Source organism: Megalobrama amblycephala, linkage group LG12, assembly GCF_018812025.1.
Source record: "Megalobrama amblycephala isolate DHTTF-2021 linkage group LG12, ASM1881202v1, whole genome shotgun sequence".
Taxonomy (NCBI): domain Eukaryota; kingdom Metazoa; phylum Chordata; class Actinopteri; order Cypriniformes; family Xenocyprididae; genus Megalobrama; species Megalobrama amblycephala.
This window is the reverse complement of record NC_063055.1, coordinates 9,574,595-9,596,018: the sequence shown is the minus strand read 5'-3', so window position 1 is coordinate 9,596,018 and position 21,424 is coordinate 9,574,595. Positions and strand designations below refer to the sequence as shown.

General features: G+C 36.4%; 1 protein-coding gene across 1 annotated transcript in view; it reads left to right on the top strand.

Moving 5' to 3' along the window:
- The window catches only part of xpr1a (xenotropic and polytropic retrovirus receptor 1a), a 92,533-nt gene extending 72,808 nt beyond the window's left edge, over positions 1 to 19,725 (top strand). Inside the window, exons 11-15 of the mRNA XM_048209242.1 lie at positions 2,038 to 2,232; positions 11,709 to 11,875; positions 12,586 to 12,725; positions 13,689 to 13,910; positions 16,362 to 19,725. Of these exons, the coding sequence (XP_048065199.1) occupies positions 2,038 to 2,232; positions 11,709 to 11,875; positions 12,586 to 12,725; positions 13,689 to 13,910; positions 16,362 to 16,419 (782 nt within the window). The 3' untranslated portion in view covers positions 16,420 to 19,725. The remainder of the gene's footprint in view (positions 1 to 2,037; positions 2,233 to 11,708; positions 11,876 to 12,585; positions 12,726 to 13,688; positions 13,911 to 16,361) is intronic.
- Positions 19,726 to 21,424: the final 1,699 nt, after the last annotated feature.

Here is a 21,424-nt window from a genome sequence, read left to right as displayed (position 1 = left end):
GCAATTGAATTGAAATGAAATAAATTAATAATATTTCAGTTTATTTAATTTTAAATATATAAAGATATAATACAGCTCTGTGACAGTTCTAAACTCTAGAAATTTCTAGAATTCTAGAAAATAAGCTTATGACTCATTACTGATTTGTTTATTATATTCCACCCATTACTCATTACTGATTTATTTATTATAAGTGATAAAACCTCATCCATGTCATCAGCTAAACGATGTTACCTTGGTGACATACAGTATCTCACAGAAGGGAGTACACCCCTCACATTTTTGTAAATATTTTATTATATCTTTACATGTGACAAAACTACAATGTACAATGTGAGTGTACAGCTTGTATAACAGTGTAAATTTGCTGTCCCCTCAAAATAACTCAACACACAGCCATTAATGTCTAAACCGCTGGCCACAAAAGTGAGTACACCCCTATGTGAAAATGTCCAAATTGGGCCCAATTAGCCATTTTCTCTCCCCGGTGTCATGTGACTCGTTAGTGTTACATGGTCTCAGGTGTGAATGGGGAGCAGGTGTGTTAAATTTGGTGTTATCGCTCTCACTCTCTCATACTGGTCACTGGAAGTTCAACATGGCACCTCATGGCAAAGAACTCTCTGAGGAGCTGAAAAAAAGAATTGTTGCTCTACATAAAGATGGTGTAGGCTATAAGAAGATTGCCAAGACCCTGAAACTGAGCTGCAGCACAGTGGCCAAGACCATACAGCAGTTTAACAGGACAGGTTCAGAACAGGCCTCGCCATGGTCGACCAAAGAAGTTGAGTGCGCGTGCTCAGCGTCATATCCAGAGGTCGTGTTTGGGAAATAGATGTATGAGTGCTGCCAGCATTGCTGCAGAGGTTGAAGGGGTGGGGGGGTCAGCCTGTCAGTGCTCAGACCATATGCCCCACACTGCATCAAATTTGTCTGCATGGCTGTCGTCCCAGAAGGAAGCCTCTTCTAAAGATGATGCACAAGAAAGCAGTTTGCTGAAGACAAGCAGACTGGATTACTGGAACCATGTCCTGTGGTCTGATGAGACCAAGATAAACTTATTTGGTTCAGATGGTGTCAAGCGTGTGTGGCGGCAACCAGGTGAGGAGTACAAAGACAAGTGTGTCTTGCCTACAGTCAAGCATGGTGGTGGGAGTGTCATGGTCTGGGGCTGCATGAGTGTTGCTGGCACTGGGGAGCTACAGTTCATTGAGGGAGTCATGAATGAGCAGAGCATGATCCCCTCCCTTCGGAGACTGGGCCACAGGGCAGTATTCCAACATGATAACGACCCCAAACACACCTCCAAAACGACCACTGCCTTGCTAAAGAAGCTGAGGGTAAAGGTGATGGACTGGCCAAGCATGTCCCCAGACCTAAACCCTATTGAGCATCTGTGGGGCATCCTCAAATGGAAGGTGGAGGAGCACAAGGTCTCTAACATCCACCAGCTCCGTGATGTTGTCATGGAGGAGTGGAAGAGGACTCCAGTGGCAACCTGTGAAGCTCTGGTGAAGTCCATGCCAAAGAGGGTTAAGGCAGTGCTGGACAATAATGGTGGCCACACAAAATATTGACACTTTGGGCCCAATTTGGACATTTTCACTTAGGGGTGTACTCACTTTTGTGGCCAGCGGTTTAGACATGGCTGTGTGTTGAGTTATTTTGAGGGGACAGCAAATTTACACTGTTATACAAGCTGTACACTCACTACTTTACATTGTAGCAAAGTGTCATTTATTTAGTGCTGTCACATGAAAAGATATAATAAAATATTTACAAAAATGTGAGGGGTGTAATCACTTCTGTGAGATACTGTATATTCTTCATACATTTTATCCAAATTAATTGTTTAAGTTTGCAAGACAAAATTGTAATTGTTGAGGCCTGAACTATAATATAAAGTAATCATTTAATTTGCAGAAATACATGATCCAGTATATGTTGGGATATGTTTTGTTATTACTCTACTGCAATACTGAGAGAATAATTTTGATAATATCAACATGCTTTCATAAGTTTCTCCTTCTGCATAAGGTGATGAAAGGTGTAACAGCTACTCTTACGGAGTTCGGGCCATCATCCACTGTCTGCCTGCATGGCTGCGGTTTGTTCAGTGTCTGCGGCGTTACCGTGACACCAAAAGGGCTTTCCCTCATCTGGTGAATGCTGGGAAATACTCCACCACCTTCTTTGTGGTCACATTTGCAGCCCTCTACAGAACTCATAAAGGTAAAAACAAACAACCTGCAGTCAAATACAAACATTGCGTGATCATGTGACCAGAACATTCACTCATCAAAGCATGTGATAATTATAATAATTAGAATTAGCTTGAAAAACACAACTGTCTGAAGGTTTGTGCCAAGAAATAAGTATTTTTATCTTGAGCGAATCTGGGTAAAAAATTTTTTAGGTTAAACAAGAAAGAGTGTTTTTTTTAATATCCTGAATACAATGTATTTTTATTGTTCTGTGGAAATTTCTGTTGTAATCTAACATGGACTCCAGTGTAAAATGTTCAACACAAAGAGCACCTGGTTGCCATTGTTTGCCTACAGATACAAGTGAACAGGCAACAAAAGCATGTTTTGAGAAAAGCAGAGAAAGAAAACATGACCCTGAGCCTGTCCTTGTCTGTTAAAGACTGGTTTATATAGCAACACAAGAAGAAAACATCTCAGTTTTATGTTATAGATGAATTGTACCTAGAAGAAACAGGTTGACATTTCATTTATGCATTTAAAAAAGCCACCCTGCTTTATAAAAACTCATTTGTCGCCAAACACCACATTTTGCATTCGATCACAGCAATTATCCTGCATTCTGTTCACATAAAGTCTTAAAGAGTTTAAAAGCATGCCATTAAGATTCCAGACATATCCCTCGTCTCTATCTACAATTACCGTCTGATTATTCTGCTACTGAAATCCATCTGAAGTGCGAAGACTGCTGCTCAAACATGTCTCTTCGTCTGTCTCACTCTCTCTTATCAAACATTCAGCCTCCATGCCTTCCCGTATCTCTTCGGAAAGACAACTTTTGCCCAAATCGATCTCAAAGCACTCAGCTAAGCCGTTTCATCCATTTTATTATTTATATGCACACACAGTCGTTTCTGGTTATTTCCCTGAAATGTCAGTGTTTAAATATCAAGCATGGATGCATTTTACGCCACTGCATTTATGTTTTCATTTAACAGAATTGTGCTCTGAGGAATCCAAATGTTGGTGGACAGCCTGTCCAGACTTCAGTGTGTATTAGCAACATCTCTGTATCAGTGATATAGATGAAATCTGGAGCGCAGCCCAGAGCATCTGCCTCATAGGAGTGAAAGAGGCCCCATTCGACCCAACATGGCAATCTCGCCATGCATTTGATGCACTCATTAGGATTCGCTCGAGATGTTCCTGGCAGTGAGCCAGTTTAATATATGAATGCATCAGAAATCACCTCCATCATTTGTGCACTGATTGAAACTGATGTTCACTCATACAAGCTGCCCTGATAAATGAGTCTATGAATTCGATTTGTTTTAGTTTTCATGTAAACTAATCCCAAAGGAATGCAACATGCCTGAGCATAATTAATGTTTAAATTAACATTAGTCATAAGCCAAACAGATGTGAGAGATTAAGATCTGTGGTAAGAATAAGAAGCGGTCAGAACACTACTTTTTCAGGCTATTTCATCATGGTGTGGCTTAATTGTTAAAATTTAGATTTGCAAACCAAAGGTTGTTGGTTCAATCCCAATAAGGAGTGATTTGTAAGTCTTGATGTCGAAGTTTGATGTGTTACTCGCCCTGCACACTAGCATTAAAGTGGCCATTTTTGCATTGGTAAATCCAAAGTTCTGTCATGAAACTCTAGATGGCGCAGGCTAATAGGTCCTTAACTCAACCTGCTTTCAATCACATCAAGGGCACAGCTGATTGGTTCCTGCTGTATCAGTAGGCAATGAGTAGGCAATGAGCTCACATGTTCAACCTTCAAATACGTGGTTAGCATTTGCCTTAACAGTGCAGGATGCTTTCAGAAACCCTCCACCTTCCGCAGCTCCACCTGTATAGATCTGCTATGGGTAATTCATGTGTTATATTGGACAGTAGCAGCATGTCTTACTTGCTCACAGCAGCGTGTCATGTTTGTATTGGCAGTAGCAAGTCCTGTACTTGCTCTGCAGCAGCAGCAGTAATCAACAGCAGCAACAATAACAGCAGCAGCAATAACCAACAGAAGCAGGAATAACAGCAGCAGCGTCAATAACGAAGAGCAGCGACAATAACAGCAGCAGCGGCAATAACGAAGAGCAGCGGCAATAACAGCAGCAGCAGCAATAACAGCAGCAGCGGCAATAACCAGCAGCAGCGGCAATAACGAAGAGCAGCCGCAATAATAGCAGCAGCAGCAATAACAGCAGCAGCGGCAATAACCAGCAGCAGCAGCAATAACGAAGAGCAGCGACAATAACAGCAGCAGCGGCAATAACTAGTGATGTGATGTTTGACACCGAGGCTTCGAAGCTTGTCAAAAAAAATCAAAAAAACGAAACATCTCACAGTGAAGCACTGTATCGGAGCTTGATTCGTTTTGCCATAACCACGTGATCGGTGACGTCCGAAGCTTTGTTTTCGCACACAACCACGTGACTGCTTCGTATTCTGATTCACATAACGTGAACCCTTGCGCAGATGTGAAGTATCATTTGCTTTTTAGCAAAAAATATGCCATAATACGAATAAATATTTACATGTGTTCAGTTTGTATTTATTCCCAGTTCATACTTCATTCTATGACAATCATTTATTTTGATAACATATGCCAAAGCTTGCCTATTTGTCAACCCCAAATTTTATTCAGACTCATTTATTCAAATTGTGTAAGTGAAATGACACGTCAAAGACTTTTTTTATGTATAATAATAATTGACATTGTTTTATACGCTTTTCATAGCACAAACTGATTTATTGCATGAAACTCCAAAAATAGCTGCGTCATCTGGGACGCAAAGGCAGTTTTTTCCACCTTTTGACCACAAGATGTCGTTAGTGTGCACTGTTACTGTTACATTACACTTCGAGTAATGAACCTTTTTACGATACACTTGAGGGGAAAGCCTCGGTGCTTCACAAAGCTTCATTTCTCCATCACTAGCAATAACCAACAGCAGCAGGAATAACAGCAGCAGCGACAATAACCAGCAGCAGCAGCAATAACGAAGAGCAGCGACAATAACAGCAGCAGCAGCAATAACCAAGAGCAGCAGCGGCAATAACAGCAGCAGCGACAATAACCAGCTGCAGCAGCAATAACGAAGAGCAGCGACAATAACAGCAGCAGCGGCAATAACGAAGAGCAGCGGCAATAACAGCAGCAGCGACAATACCCAGCAGCAGCAGAAATAATGAAGAGCAGTGGCAATAACAGCAGCAGCGGCAATAACAGCAGCAGGAGCAATAACAGCAGCAGCGGCAATAAGCAAATGCAGCGGCAATAACCAGCAGCAGCGGCAATAACCAGCAGCAGCAGCAATATCCAGAAGCAGCAGCAATAACCAACAGCAGCAGCAATAACCAGCAGCAGCAGCAATAACCAACAGCAGCAGCAATAACCAGCAGCAGCAGCAATAACCAGCAGCAGCAGCAATAACCAACAGCAGCAGCAATAACCAGCAATAACCAGCAGCAGCAGCAATAACCAGCAGCAGCAGCAATAACCAGCAGCAGCAATAACCAACAGCAGCAGCAATAACCAACAGCAGTAGCAATAACCAACAGCAGCAGCAATAACCAGCAGCAGCAGCAATAACCAACAGCAGCAGCAATAACCAGCAATAACCAGCAGCAGCAGCAATAACCAGCAATAACCAACAGCAGCAGCAATAACCAGCAGCAGCAGCAATAACCAGCAGCAGCAGTAATAACCAGCAATAACCAGCAGCAGCAGCAATAACCAGCAATAACCAGCAGCAGCAGCAGCAATAACAGCAGCAGCAATAACCAGCAGCAGCAATAACCAACAGCAGCAGCAATAACAGCAGCAGCAGCAGCGATAACCAGCAATAACCAGCAGCAGCAGCAATAACCAACAGCAGCAGCAATAACAGCAGCAGGAATAACAGCAGCAGCAATAACCAGCAGCAGCAGCAGCAATAACAGCATCAGCAGCAGCAATAACCAGAAGCAGCAGCAATAACCAACAGCAGCAGCAATAACCAGCAATAACCAGCAGCAGCAGCAGCAATAACCAACAGCAGCAGCAATAACCAGCAGCAGCAATAACCAGAAGCAGCAGCAATAACCAGCAGCAGCAGCAGCAATAACCAACAGCAGCAGCAATAACCAGCAATAACCAGCAGCAGCAGCAATAACCAACAGCAGCAGCAGCAGCAATAACAGCAGCAGTGGCAATAACCAACAGCAGCAGCAATAACCAGCAGCAGCAGCAATAACCAGCAGCAGCAGCAATAACCAACAGCAGCAGCAATAACAGCAGCAGCAATAACCAACAGCAGCAGCAATAACCAGCAGCAGCAGCAATAACCAACAGCAGCAGCAATAACCAGCAGCAGCAATAACCAACAGCAGCAGCAATAACAGCATCAGCAGCAGCAATAACAGCATCAGCAGCAGCAATAACCAACAGCAGCAGCAATAACCAACAGCAGCAGCAATAACCAGCAGCAGCAGCAATAACCAACAGCAGCAGCAATAACCAGCAGCAGCAATAACCAACAGCAGCAGCAATAACAGCAGCAGCAGCAGCAATAACCAGAAGCAGCAGCAATAACCAACAGCAGCAGCAATAACCAGCAGCAATAACCAACAGCAGCAGCAATAACCAACAGCAGCAGCAATAACAGCATCAGCAGCAGCAATAACCAGCAGCAGCAATAACCAGAAGCAGCAGCAATAACCAACAGCAGCAGCAATAACCAGCAGCAGCAATAACCAACAGCAGCAGCAATAACCAGCAATAACCAGCCAAACACTCTGAGAGTTGTCATGACAGAAGTGTATTTATTTTATCCGTTCTCATGTCAATAACCCCATTACACCTGCTTTTATGTTTTTTAGTGTTGTATTTCATTGTAAAAGTGATTGTAGAAATGGTAGAGGGTCGATATCCTCAAAGATTTCATTTACACTTTAATGAGAAATGCCGATCTGAGATTAAGCTCAGCTGAAGAGTTCAATGACATCCAACAAGACCGCAAAATCCAAACAGAGATTAAAGGACAGATGCTATGTGAACTCTAGAAGCTAAAAAACGATTAAAGGGGAGAGAAAAATATGAGGGGAGAGCAAAAAATAAAAGAGGAAATGAATGAAAATGGACTATCCAGAGGAGGTTGAGCTGTAATTGCTTGCCTGTGGCGAGACAGAACGGTGTGAGTGTATCGCTAGAATAATGATGAAGCTCTGAACTGCTGAAATATGATTTGATTTTTTTTTCTCTTTCTGTATCAGACCTGGATCTTTGATCAAAACAAGCATCTTAGAGGAGAGCTATAGAGATTTGTACATGAACACCTGTGCTTACCTGCTCTGATGGCTTCATTGCACAGATTTAAACCATTTCATGTGTACCTAGAAATTCATATAGATGAAGTACACAGGAATGATTGACAAGAGATAGCTGTATGTAGTCATCACAGCTTGATTTTAAACATCATTGTTGTGAAGTGTTTACCCCCCTAATGTGCATAAATATTACCGTTTAGTACAGATTAATGATCAATATTGAATTGAAATTTTAATATCTTTACATGCCTGGACTTTAAACTCTGTGATGTTCTTTTCTATTCTATTCTATTATTTTGTTTATTTTTTATTTTCTTTGTCATGTTCCTGTCATGTGGTCAGGTGCAGAGAGTGACACATTCTATTTCATATTCTGTGCTCTATTACCAAAGAGACACAATGTTCAAAGGATGAAAACTGTTTCTGTCTGAGGACTCAGGGGGATATTGAAAGGGGTTTTCTGGTCCTTTGGGAAATGGTTTTGGGTCATCACAGTTCATGTTTACATAAATCTGCCAATGTGTTAATGAGATTAAACTGAAAGTTCAGTGTGACCAGTAGTGGTTGACCGACATGGGTTTTTTGAGCAGAGTAGCAGATGGCCTGTATTTGCATAGTTCAATTTAATGATGACAAATGAGATGACAAAATTTTGATATTCAAAGACTACTATTACTAAATTTACTACTACTTTGAAAATAGAAATATGTATTATCAGTTGACAAGGATTTTGTAATTGACACAATGGGGAACTAACACTTCTTTTCATTGGCCAAACTGGTACGGTTTGGCCAATGCCTTTAATCTCATATTGTCAGATCTAACATATATCTATTTATTTTGCAAGTGCAATTGCCTATAGCAAAATATAATGGGCCAAATATTTTGATCATCAAAGTATTGTGTTTCAGATATAGGATAAAGTTTTTATAGCAACCATATTCACTTTTGTAGCATTTTAGTTTATTTTATTATTTTGTTTTATTTCACATAATGTTAGTCAATGTTTCTTGTGCCCTAAAAATATATTTTTTTCATTTTTCAAGACCATTTTCTCTCTCTAACCTCTGAATTACACAGGCTATTTGTGCTCCTGTACCTTTAAGACTTCTATAGGTTAACTGACCTCTGATATAATTAGCTAACTTCGACCTTACATTCATAGTGCACACTGTTTCTTAATATTAAACATGCGTTGAAATGTAGATCTAGACATTCAAATATTAATATTCTCAGAGATGTGATTTCAAAGCTATGAAGATTCATGAATTATCCATCTTAACAGCTTAGTTTTCATAGATGATCTTGGGATGGAGCTTTGCTTTCAGATAAAGGTGAAATAATAATTATGTGTATCAAATGTATAAATATGTTGCAGTATATTATTGTGAAACACAAGACTTAAAGGTGCCCTCGAATGAAAAATTGAATTTATCTTGGCATAGTTAAATAACAAGAGTTCAGTACATGGAAATGACATACAGTGAGTCTCAAACTCCATTGTTTCCTCCTTCTTATATAAATCTCATTTGTTTAAAAGACCTCAGAAGAACAGGCGAATCTCAACATAACACCGACTGTTACGTAACGGTCGGGGTGTACGCCCCAATATTTGCATATGCCAGCCCACGTTTCCAACATTATAAAAGGCATTAGACAAGGGCAGCCAGTATTAACGTCTGGATGTGCACAACCAAATCATCAGACTAGGTAAGCAAGCAAGAACAATAGCGAAAAATGGCAGATGGAGCAATAATAACTGACATGGTCCATGATATCATGATATTTTTAGTGATATTTGTAAACTGTCTTTCTAAATGTTTCGTTAGCATGTTGCTAATGTACTGTTAAATGTGGTTAAAGTTACCATCTGTTATTACTGTATTCACAGAGACAATAGAGCCGTCGCTATTTTCATTTTTAAACACTTGCAGTCTGTATAATTCATAAACACAACTTCATTCTTTATAAATCTCTCCAACAGTGTAGCATTAGCCATTAGCCACGGAGCACTATCAAACTCATTCAAAATCAGAAGTACACAATATAACAGTATACAATACTCACATAATCCGACGCATGCATGCCGCATACATGACGAACACTTTGTAAAGATCCATTTTGAGGGTTATATTAGCTGTGTAAACTTTGTTAAGGCACTGTTTAAGGCAATCGCGAGCTCTGTGGGCGGAGAGCACGGGATTTAAAGGGGCCGCAGCATAAAATCGGCGCGTTTATAATGATGCCCCAAAATAGGCAGTTAAAAAAATTAATAAAACAAAATCTATGGGGTATTTTGAGCTGAAACTTCACAGACACATTCAGGAGACACCTTAGACTTATATTACATCTTTTAAAAACATAATCTAGGGCACCTTTAAAGTCAGCATGAAACGGAAGTTGCAATAGTCTTTTCTTCCTTATTGTGACATACATCCAAGTGAAACGACTTCTCGAACAAGAAAAAATGTAGGGCGGGACTTGATTTTTTTCTATCAGGAATTGATTGGATGGTTGTGCTTTGCTATTGCTGTGATGTCATGTGAGTGACAGGTTGTCCCGCCCTCAATCCAGTAAACGTCATCAGAGAAGAGAAGATATGTCTCTGCAAGAGGGAGGGGGCATTATTTTGATTAAAGATTATGAAGGCAAATGAATTTTTAAAAATTAAGGATATAATAAATACTGCAATATTCCATTAAATAATAATTGTCAATTTTGATTTCATGGTGACTTTAATATTAGCCCAAGTGTTGATGCTTCTCTAGATTGCTTCTGGCCTGTGTGAGGAGATTAGACTTGCATTGCACTCTTAAAGTGTCTTGTTGGTGTGAGAATCTGGAGCATCTTGGGTAATCTAGGGACACCATATTCAGCATGGGCACTCATAGCTCAGCTCTGAAATAGGATGGACAGGGCTATTATGTGTTCCGGCGAAAATGTCCTCCGCTGGTTTCCTGGCGCCTGGATGGCAGCGTGTGAAAGGCTTTATTAAGACTGATGGGCCTGTTCCAGATTCAGCACCGTCTGCTGTCTGAGGCCTAAGAGATTTAACCATTCACTGACCTGAGACCTGCCTTGTTCCACTATCTGATAAATGTCTCGCCCCCTATTAACTTACACTGGTGCTCTAACGTTGTACTGCAGGACAGCTCTTATTCTTATATTTCAGTATACTCTTTTTTTGGAATTGTATTGCCTCTGTGCAAAATGGATATCTTTTGGCATGATTCCATATGTTCTCCAGTGCCTCATCATCATCGATATTAGTTGCTAATTCCTTTTCCCATACAGCTTTTATCGTCTGCCTTTCAACAGATTATATTAAACGCAGTTGCTTCAAGGTTATGGATAAGGGTTGTACTATTTGCAATTTTGGTTGTAGTTGCAGCAAAAAAGAAAAAAGAAAAAAAGTTGCTCATTAAATTAGATTAGTATTTCTCTTCATATACTTGTTATAAATGATAAGACAGGAGGGAGAATACTAAGAACTATATCGAATATCAATGAAACATTAGTTTTCTATTTAAATATATTTTAAAATGTAATTTATTTCTGTGATGCAAAGCTAAATTTTCAGCATCATTTCTCCAGTCTTCAGTGTCACATGATCCTTTAGAAATCATTCTAATATGCTGATTTGGTGCTCAAGAAACATTTCTTATTATCATCAATGATGAAAATGGTTGTGCTGCTTACTACATTATAAATGTCCTTATTGTCAATCCTTTTGTTCATTAATAAGTTAATGAATCCTTGATAAATAAAACTATTAATTTCTTTGAAAATAAAGCTGACCCCAAAATTTTGAATGGTAGTGTAGATTTGGACATATTTATTTACTGTTTTTTTTTATCAGTAAACACAGACAGAAAGTAAATAAGTACAGGCTAGATTCAAATTTATATAAAAAATATTTTTTATTGTTCATGTAACTAAGGTGCATTTTTGGTCATCATTCCATAATATAAAAATATTAGTATTTGACATGGTAATTTGACATTGAACGACCTTTCAGTGACCCAGATGAATAGATACATTGGCATTAGTAATGTAAACAGTCTAAAACAAAATCTGTATCTGGAATCCAACTGCCTTTCTTGAAGTGTAGATAGATGGATGGTAACCAGTCTCCCTCTAGTGGACATAGGGTCAAATTCTCTTGTGACTTTTTCTGTTTCAGATCAGAAACATGCTGACGCTGAGGTGTTTTTCTACATGCTGATCCTGTCTTCAGTTGTTAGTTCACTCTACACGCTGATCTGGGACCTAAAGATGGACTGGGGTCTTTTTGACCGCAACGCAGGCGAGAATACCTTTTTGAGAGAGGAGATTGTTTACCCACATAAAGTAAGATATGGCAGGAAATAATCTGCCATCTTAATATGCCATCTTGATTGTCAAATCATATAGTAAAACGGTAATTTGTTCATGATAGGTGATGTGATGTAGTGATCAAAGATCTGCTCTGGTGAGCACAATGTTGTAGGTTCAAACCTTCTGAGGAGCAAAGCAAAATAATCTAACTAACCAGTTGGTTTGCTGCTCTTAAATGGTTAGTTCACCCAAAAATTTAATTTCTGTCATCAATTATTCACCCTCATGTCATTCCAATCCCGTAAGAATTTTTTTTATCTTTGGAAAACAATTAGAAGAATATTTGTAAAGAAATCTGAGAGATTTCTCTCCCTCTTTTGATTCACCAAAATGGTTCAAAATGTTCATGAAGAGATCATAAAAGAAATCCATATGAATCCAAGTCTTCTAAAAAGACACAATTTCATTGTGTTCAACAGATTTAATTTAGGCTTTTATTCACATATTCTATATTTATATATATATATATATATATATATATATATATATATATATATATATATATATATATATCCCTTTAAGCTGGTTTAGTTGTTCAGCCAGCTGGTCTCCCCAGCTGACAAGTGCAGTAAACCAGCTTAGGTTGGTTTAAGATGTTTTTTCAGCAGGGATATTATAACTGTCGGCAGGTATGTTCATCTGTTACCTCCAACTGTCATGATGTCACTTCCTTTTCCTTTTAGGCCTACTACTACTCTGCCATTATAGAAGATGTGATGTTGCGCTTCGCCTGGACACTGCAGATCTCTCTGACTTCCATGACTGCCATTCCTTCCATCGAGGACATTGTGGTTACCATTTTAGCTCCTCTGGAAGTGTTCAGGTGAGATGTTTGTGTAGAACAGGGATTCCCTATTCTTTTCATCAGCAGAATCCCTTTGAGCTAAAATAGTTACTTGAAGTACCTTCTGAGATTTTAAGTTAATAAATAAGTAGTTCAACAACACATTTGCATGTTGACTGATGTTCTCTGATGTCAGTTAATTGTCACATGCAGGTCATTATGCAGGTAAACAAATGAAATACTTAACCTTTTTAGTGTTTATTTATTTATTTATTTTAATTTTACACTTTTATGATTTAAAGAGGACCTGTTATGCTTTTTTTTTTTTTACATTTCAACTTTCTTTAGTGTGTAATGTTGCTGTTTGAGCATGAACAAGGTCTACAAAAGGTCGCTCAAAGCAGTTGACCAATCACCAGTGTTGGTTAAGTTACTCTAAAAAAGTAATAAATTACTAGCTACTAATTACGTCTTCAACAGAAGGTTACATTAAAAACATTAACATTAGATGTTCAATTTTGATGTTAAATCCACTATTGTTTTTTATAGGACTGCTCTATAGTCTATATTTAATGCAATTACATCAGAAGTAACTGTAATTAAATTACAGAAAAATGAAGAGTTATCCCTTACTTTTCAAGGGAAAGTAATTAAATTACAGTAATGAATTATTTAGTAATGCATTACATCCAACACTGCCAGTCCAGCCAACCAATCAGACAGGAACTAAACAGAGCTGGGAAGAGAGGTGCTGCAACAATGTCAACTGTGTTAAAAATAATGTTGTTTTTTGTTTGTTTGTTTTTTGCATTCAAGCATGAAATCTAGTAGAACACAAAAATGAAATCAAGACTTTGTAAAAGGACATAATATGGCCTCATTAATTAGCTTTTGTTTTGGAAACATTAAACACATGGTGAACTCTCTCTTTCTTAATCTTATATATCTCTCTCTCTCTCTCTCTCTCTCTCTCTCTCTCTTTGCATTTTTTTCTCCCTATAGACGTTTTGTGTGGAACTTCTTCCGTCTTGAGAATGAGCACCTGAATAACTGTGGTGAGTTTCGAGCGGTGCGAGACATCTCGGTGGCTCCTCTAAATGCTGACGACCAGACGCTGCTGGAGCAGATGATGGACCAGGAGGATGGAGTCCGGAACAGACAGGGCAAAAAAAGCTGGAAACGGAGCTACAGCCTGTCCTTACGACGACCCCTGCTGTCCTCTCAGTAAGAGATCATATATAATACATATTTTAGGGCGTTTTGGGTGGGCAGCCCTGATTAGTGCACCAGCACCTATATGCAATTCATATGTATTTAAATTCACTGATAGCACTCAATTAAATAACTTAAGTAACATATTTAATAAATGATACTTTTGATACATATTTACATATGATACATATTTAATAAATGATTTTTTTTTTTTTACCTAAAAAATAAATTGATTTTATGCAAGTCAATAATATTATTTATACGGAAGAGGATTAGGGCCGAGCAATAATAAAAAATAAAACCATCTCGAAATTAAAGTTGTTAAATTTCGAGAAAAAACTTGTTAAATTTCGAGAAAAAAGTTGAAATAAAATGTTGAGAAAAAACTTGTTAAATTTCGAGAAAAAAGTCGAAATAAAATGTTGAGAAAAAACTCGTTAAATTACGAGAAAAAACTCGTTAAATTTCGAGAAAAAAGTCGAGATAAAATGTTGATAATAAAGTCATTAAATTACAAGAAAAAAGTCGTTAGATTATGAGAATAAATTTGTTAAATTATGAGAAAAAAAGTCGTTAAATTTCGAGAAAAAAGTCGAGATAAAATCTTGAGAATAAACTCATTAAATTATGAGAAAAAAGTCGTTAAATTACGAGAAAAAAGTCGAGATAAAATGTTGAGAATAAACTCATTAAATTATGAGAAAAAAGTCGTTAAATTACGAGAAAAAAGTCGTTAAATTATGAGAACAAATTCGTTAAATTACGAGAAAAAAGTCGTTAAATTATGAGAACAAATTCGTTAAATTACGAGAAAAAAGTCGTTAAATTATGAGAACAAATTCGTTAAATTACAAGAAAAAAGTCGTTAAATTACGAGAAAAAAGTCGTTAAATTATGAGAACAAATTCGTTAAATTACAAGAAAAAAGTCGTTAAATTATGAGAACAAATTCGTTAAATTACGAGAAAAAAGTCGTTAAATTATGAGAACAAATTCGTAATTTAACGAATTTGTTCTCGTAATTTAACGACTTTTTTCTCATAATTTAATGACTTTATTCTCAACATTTTATCTCGACCTTTTTCTCGAAATGTAACATTTTTCTCGTAATTTAACGAATTTGTTCTCGTAATTTAACAACTTTATTCTCAACATTTTATCTCGACTTTTTTCTCGAAATTTAACGAGTTTTTTCTTCGTAATTTAACGAGTTTATTCTCAACATTTTATCTCGACTTTTTTCTCGAAATTTAACGAGTTTTTTCTCGTAATTTAACGAGTTTATTCTCAACATTTTATCTCGGCTTTTTTCTCGTAATTTAACGAGTTTATTCTCAACATTTTATCTAGACTTTTTTCTCGAAATTTAACGAGTTTTTTCTCGTAATTTAACGAGTTTATTCTCAACATTTTATCTAGACTTTTTTCTCGAAATTTAACGAGTTTTTTCTCGTAATTTAACGAGTTTATTCTCAACATTTTATCTCGACTTTTTTCTCGAAATTTAACGACTTTTTTCTCGTAATTTAATGAGTTTATTCTCAACATTTTATCTCGACTTTTTTCTCGAAATTTAACGAGTTTTTTCTTGAAATGTAACAACGTTAATCTCGAGATGGTTTTATTTTTTATTATTGCTTGGCCCTAATCCTCTTCCGTATATTTAACATCACCAAAACCATTTAAATGTGTTAGGTTACACCAACAAAACTCATTTTTAAAGTGATAGTTCACCCAAAAATGAAATTTCTGTCATTAATTACTCACCCTCATGTTGTTCCAAACCCGTAAGACCTTCGTTCATCTTCGGAACACAAATTAAGATATTTTTGATGAAATCCGAGAGGTTTTTTTTTATCATCCATAGAAAGCAACGAAATTACCACATTCAAGGTCCAGAAAAGTCTATTTTAACAATGTTTTTACTACATTTCTGGACCTTGAATGTGGTAATTTTCATTAAAAAAACCCCTCAGATTTCATCAAAAATATCTTAATTTGTGTTTCGAAGATGAATGATGGTCTTACGGGTGTAGAACGACACAGGGTGAGTAATTATTGACGGAAATTTCATTTTTGGGTGAACTAACCCTTTAAGGGTTAGATTAGGTAAACACATTAATTGCTAATTAAGATTTCATTTGAAATAAAGTGCAGGTAAATACTTTGTACAGTGTATATAACAGATATGTATCTTTTGTATATATATATATATATAAAATATTCTTACAATTTAAAATGTCTGCTTTCTATTTAAATATATCTTTAAAAAAAATGTCATTAATTCGATGGCAACGCTGAATTTTCAGAAAAATATTTATTCTCATTTTTGACCAATTTAAAGCATCCTTGCTAAAAATATATATATATATATATATATATATATATATATATATATACATTTGAGATCAGAACTACTTTTCCTTTTCAAAACTGCTTGATGTGTATATGTTTCTCTGACAGGTCTAAGAAGGATACTAAGGTGCTCATTGAGGATACGGACGATGAGGCCTTCAGCTGAACCCAGATCTCGCTGTCCCGCCACCTGTCTCGGCTTTCTATTGGTTCCTCACAGAGCTGCCTCAGCACACCTGATCTCAAACACACACAGATACACACATATTCACACACTTTCTCTTCAACACTCCAAAGACAGAGTAGTGGACAGAGTTAAGCACAATAACAGCCATGAGACATATCAGGACACAGCAGTGACATCGTACAAACACGGACACACACACACGACGAGATATACACATGCACGGAAAAGCCAAGTGCGGAATTTTCCTCAAGGTACTTTTTTTATTAGACTTTTTCATTTTGTTCCTCTATCTTGATACTTTTTTGTACATTTGTTTAGGTTTTTGAATCTATATTGCTGCACATGACTGTTTACAAACTTAAAATAATAACTAGGATCTACAGGGAGGAGAGTTATCATATGAAAGAATAATATAATATCGTACACTGCACGGACTCAAGCCGCACACTATAACCGCAGCACATTTAGAAGTAACAACAGCTCAGTAGCTGATGTTTCTTATAGTTTTTTCTTTCGCTTTATTTGTTTTTTGAGTTTTCATGACATCAGTGTACGGCCCTGGTGGCACTGTTTGAAAATGCTCAATATTTCCTAACCATAAAGTTTTATTGTTTCATCATATTTAATATGCAAATATGTTTTATTTTTTTATTTTTTAACATGCATTGCTTTGATATCAAAGCTGTCATATTTTTGCCATGTATGGTTTGTGTTTGAGAGAATGTGGGCATGTGTGTGTTGAATGTAGGGTGCATAGAATTGTTATTTTCATTCATACTTTCATAACCAGTGAAACTACTGTCATTGCTGGTTGATATTTGAACACCATTTGGGTAAAAGAACTGCTGCCCACTGAAAAAGATTAGATGATTCTGTGAACTATTTTATTTATAATGATGCACTAAACTGAAAAGATTCAGTAATAATTGTCACCCAATTGCAGACTAAAGGGAAGTGGACACATTTTTTATTGAACTAATGTGTTTCCTACATGGCTTTTTGTATCGCTTATTAACCATTGCCATAACCACTGCAAGCCAAAGAGGAAATGCAACCACTGCCAGTCGATTACAATTATTATGGCTGTGATATCAGTTTTGTATTATGGTGAACCGTAAGAGATTTTGTGCATCAAAAAGTAGTTCACTTGCGGTGAGGAGATATCTTTGATGAAACCCTTCTCTTTACCAATTTCTTAAAGGGATAGTTCACCCAAAAATGCAAAAGAAGATATTTTGAAGAATGTGGGTACTGTTTGGTTACCGACGCTATTCAAAATATCTTCTTTTGTGTTCAGCAGAAGAAAGAAACTCATACAGGTTTAGAACAACTTGAGGTTGAGTAAATGATGACAGAATTTTTATTTTTGGGTAAACTATCCCTTTAAATATGGTTGCATTTTGCTTATTCGTATGCATCATGAGTGTGGCAACATCTTTATAATCAGTTTTACATTTGGATGATAACATGTGATTGTACACGATTTATAATGTACATATTCGCAAGACAGGTGTAACTACCTTGTCTTTCGTACATTTTCATACGTGGTCTCTGAATTTCAAACACCATATTTAGAAGAAGAGCGTTTTTCACCTCTTTTATCATAATGCTTTGATAGAAGTGAGAGAATATTGTCATTTTAACTTAAAATGACTTTTATTATGATTAATATCTATTGTTGTCATCATAAAAAAGAAAACACCAGGGCTGTTTTTAGCTGATATGTACGTTTTGCTCTCTTTTTTTCAGCATTTGGTTCATTTTGATACTTTTTTCAGCAGCATGCATTGATGTATTTTTGCAAGCACAATCTTTCAGCTGTAACTAAAATCTAATCAAAAGATGGATTTGTCTTCACAATATCTCTTACTTTCTGTTTCATATTCTTATTTGCTTTTTAAAAGAAAAGTGTTCACGCTTTATGAAAAAAAAAAAAATGATGTACAGATAGCAGCCGTTGTGTTTGTGAGTAACATTTTAGTTAGACTTTAAGTTTATTTTTTTGCTTAAACACATTTGAGGCAAAATTTGAAGATTCAAATCTATCACAGAAGAAGGGGAAAAACTACATGTGATTCAGAGTTGGAAATGAATATAGAGTGCTATCCTCATTCGAAAATGTGGTGTTACTGTGCAGTCCTTTTGTCCTATAATATTAGTGAAATGTCAATCTTGTTGTTCTCAAAATGACCTTTTGGCACACTGTCTTACTTAGCTCTGTCTTTAATTCTCTCAAAACTGACTGAATCCTTTATCAAGTCTATCGAGTGGCACGCAAAAATTGTAGAAATTATACACTCTTCCACATTTTTGAACCAATATCACCGTACATATGGATGCTGAGCACAAATTTGCCCCATTCAGTGCTTTTTGTAATGCATTGCCAATTGTCTTGCCTGCATGCTGCTTTTGTTTTGCACTGTAAATAGTTTAATTTTTTACATTTGAAAATGTGTAAAAGAATGTTGTTTAATTTATTGTACTAATTATTTATGTACAAGTCGAAGCCTTTTTCTTGAAATGAGCAGTATTATGGTAGATGAAGGGCATTTTTGACTAGCCACAATCCCACACCGTCTTATGTGAATTCTATGGAAATAGTGTAACTTAAGATGCTTTGGTGAATATGGAATGTGATCGGTTTTATCTACAGTAGGTGTATATTTGTACTCATAACACATTCATCCCCAGGGTTTGTGCCCATTTGACAGGACATGTTGGGTCGATATTGTGAACTCTGATGAGGAATTGCTGGGGAGGATTGGGAGAACAATGGGACATGTTAACATTCTCATTAACACCCTAATTAAGGGTTCTGTTATGAGATGAACCCTCAAAATGTAGGGTTTTTATTTTGTACTTTTTTTTTTTTACTTTCAAATACAGAGCTAGAATAATACATCTTTTCTTCATGGGGGGAAATAAACTGTTGACTTGATTGCTTGCTACACCCATGATGTTAAGTGCTTGATATCTCTGCATCTTTTCTATCTCCTATCTTGATGTTGTATCCCTTCTTAAATACTTGACTGTGACTTTGTTTGTAGTTGGTAGATGGTTGTACATTTGAGTAAGTTAAGACTTTAAAAAAAATAGAAAAACTTGTGGTTCTGTGATTAAATAGAGACATAAAAAGAGAGAAAATGTCTCCTTTTACAGAGTAGTTTGTAAATGTTGAGTGTATTCCTATGGTTCCACTGATGATCTCATTTGTGTTTCTGTATACACTTTGGTGATCCTGTCATATTTGGGTTTTATAAACCACGCTTATTTTTAAAACCTTCATTTTGTGTCAGCCTTATTTATTCAAAAACAAGAGATTGACTCAAGCAATTGATACATTCAGTATATATTTTATGGTGCCTGAATGGAATATTTGAATAGGTGGCAATATGTATTTTTTCAACGACACCCAAATTGTTTCGTTAAAGCAAGATTCAAAGTTTTAGTTTGCATGTTATTTCTCATTTAGACTATAGCTAATGTTGACCTGCTGCAATAATGAAGAGTAATGTACAAAACGTATTCTTCATACAAGAATATATGGGTCATTGACGAATTAGGTTTTTAAAAGTGTAAAAAAACAACAACAAAAAAACATAATGGAGCTATAATTAATTCCTAAGTTTTATTAAGTGTTAACAATGAGATTATGTGGTTTTTATAATCAATTAACATTGCTTTTGTAATTTTTTTACAAGATGGACAAAATTTGTCACCAAAAAAGTCATTCGGTTTAACCAAAATTTTGGTTTTACCAATTGACACTTTTGGTTATACCGAATGACGATATTTTCAAACATTTCTAACAGACTGATATCTAGCTAGTTAGCTAGCTAGCTAAGAAAAGGACAATCAAACATTTTATATTTAGTACAAGTTTTTAAAATATTACAACATTTTCCATGTTTTATAGCGGTTGTACTGAATGACCTGATGTTTCGGGACATGCATATGAGCAAGTGAAAACATGAATTTTTAAATAAAGAGAGTTACTTTGCTTCATGACCATGTGGCCCTTTGCAGGCGTCTGAATGATGTCACATCCTGTCACATGATACTGACCGCATGACTTGGTCCCTTTATATTGGTTACTCCAAATGACATCAATGAAATTAATTATTCCAGACATTCGTTCTCACAACAAAGCAACGACTTCTACACATAATTTTAATACCATTTCTCACTATGTTGATATATGATGTTATAAAATCATACCAGAATAAAAGATATATTACATTTTAAGATATTTTAATTACAAATTAAGTGGCTGTATTGGCCTTTGGATGACCTTTTGACACTTCAAAAACTTTAAAATACCTTTATATGTAGCAAAATATAATTAAAACCTTTTGGATTCAATAAAAGAGATCTAGTTGCATTACCTTACATACTTTTGATGTCATATCTTTGTTTATTATTATTATTATTATTATTATTAAGGCCTTTGGACAAAAACAAAAATTACCTGTCACGTTATTGACCCATATAATTTGTTTCCCTGAAACAAAGGGACATAAATGATTATCCCATTTACAACTTTAAAGTTGTCATATTTAAATAAATTAATTTCTGTTAACAATATATTTTATCATATTACATAGCCTATAGATTTATCAGAATTGCAAAGCAAATCAGTCAAAAACATTTTAAATCGATGCAAAACAACTTTTTGCAACACTCTCCCGATGAACAAAAACGTGTGCAGAATCCCATTCATGACCCCTTAATCGCCTACGTCACTGTGACGTCACCGCTCTAGCTGGAGGCAAAACATAAGAAGAACTCATAGCAGGCGCGCTAAAAGTTTGAGGTTTTGACTTTTAAATGTCGTCTTGTTGTGTTTTTGGCTGCCAGAATAGAAGGAACAGGACTTTTGGTTCAAAACTAAAGTTTTACCAGATCCCGGCAGACATTCCTTCGCAGAAATCAAAAAGATAATTGTGGCTGAATGCAATACGGCGTACAGACTGGACGGAGACGA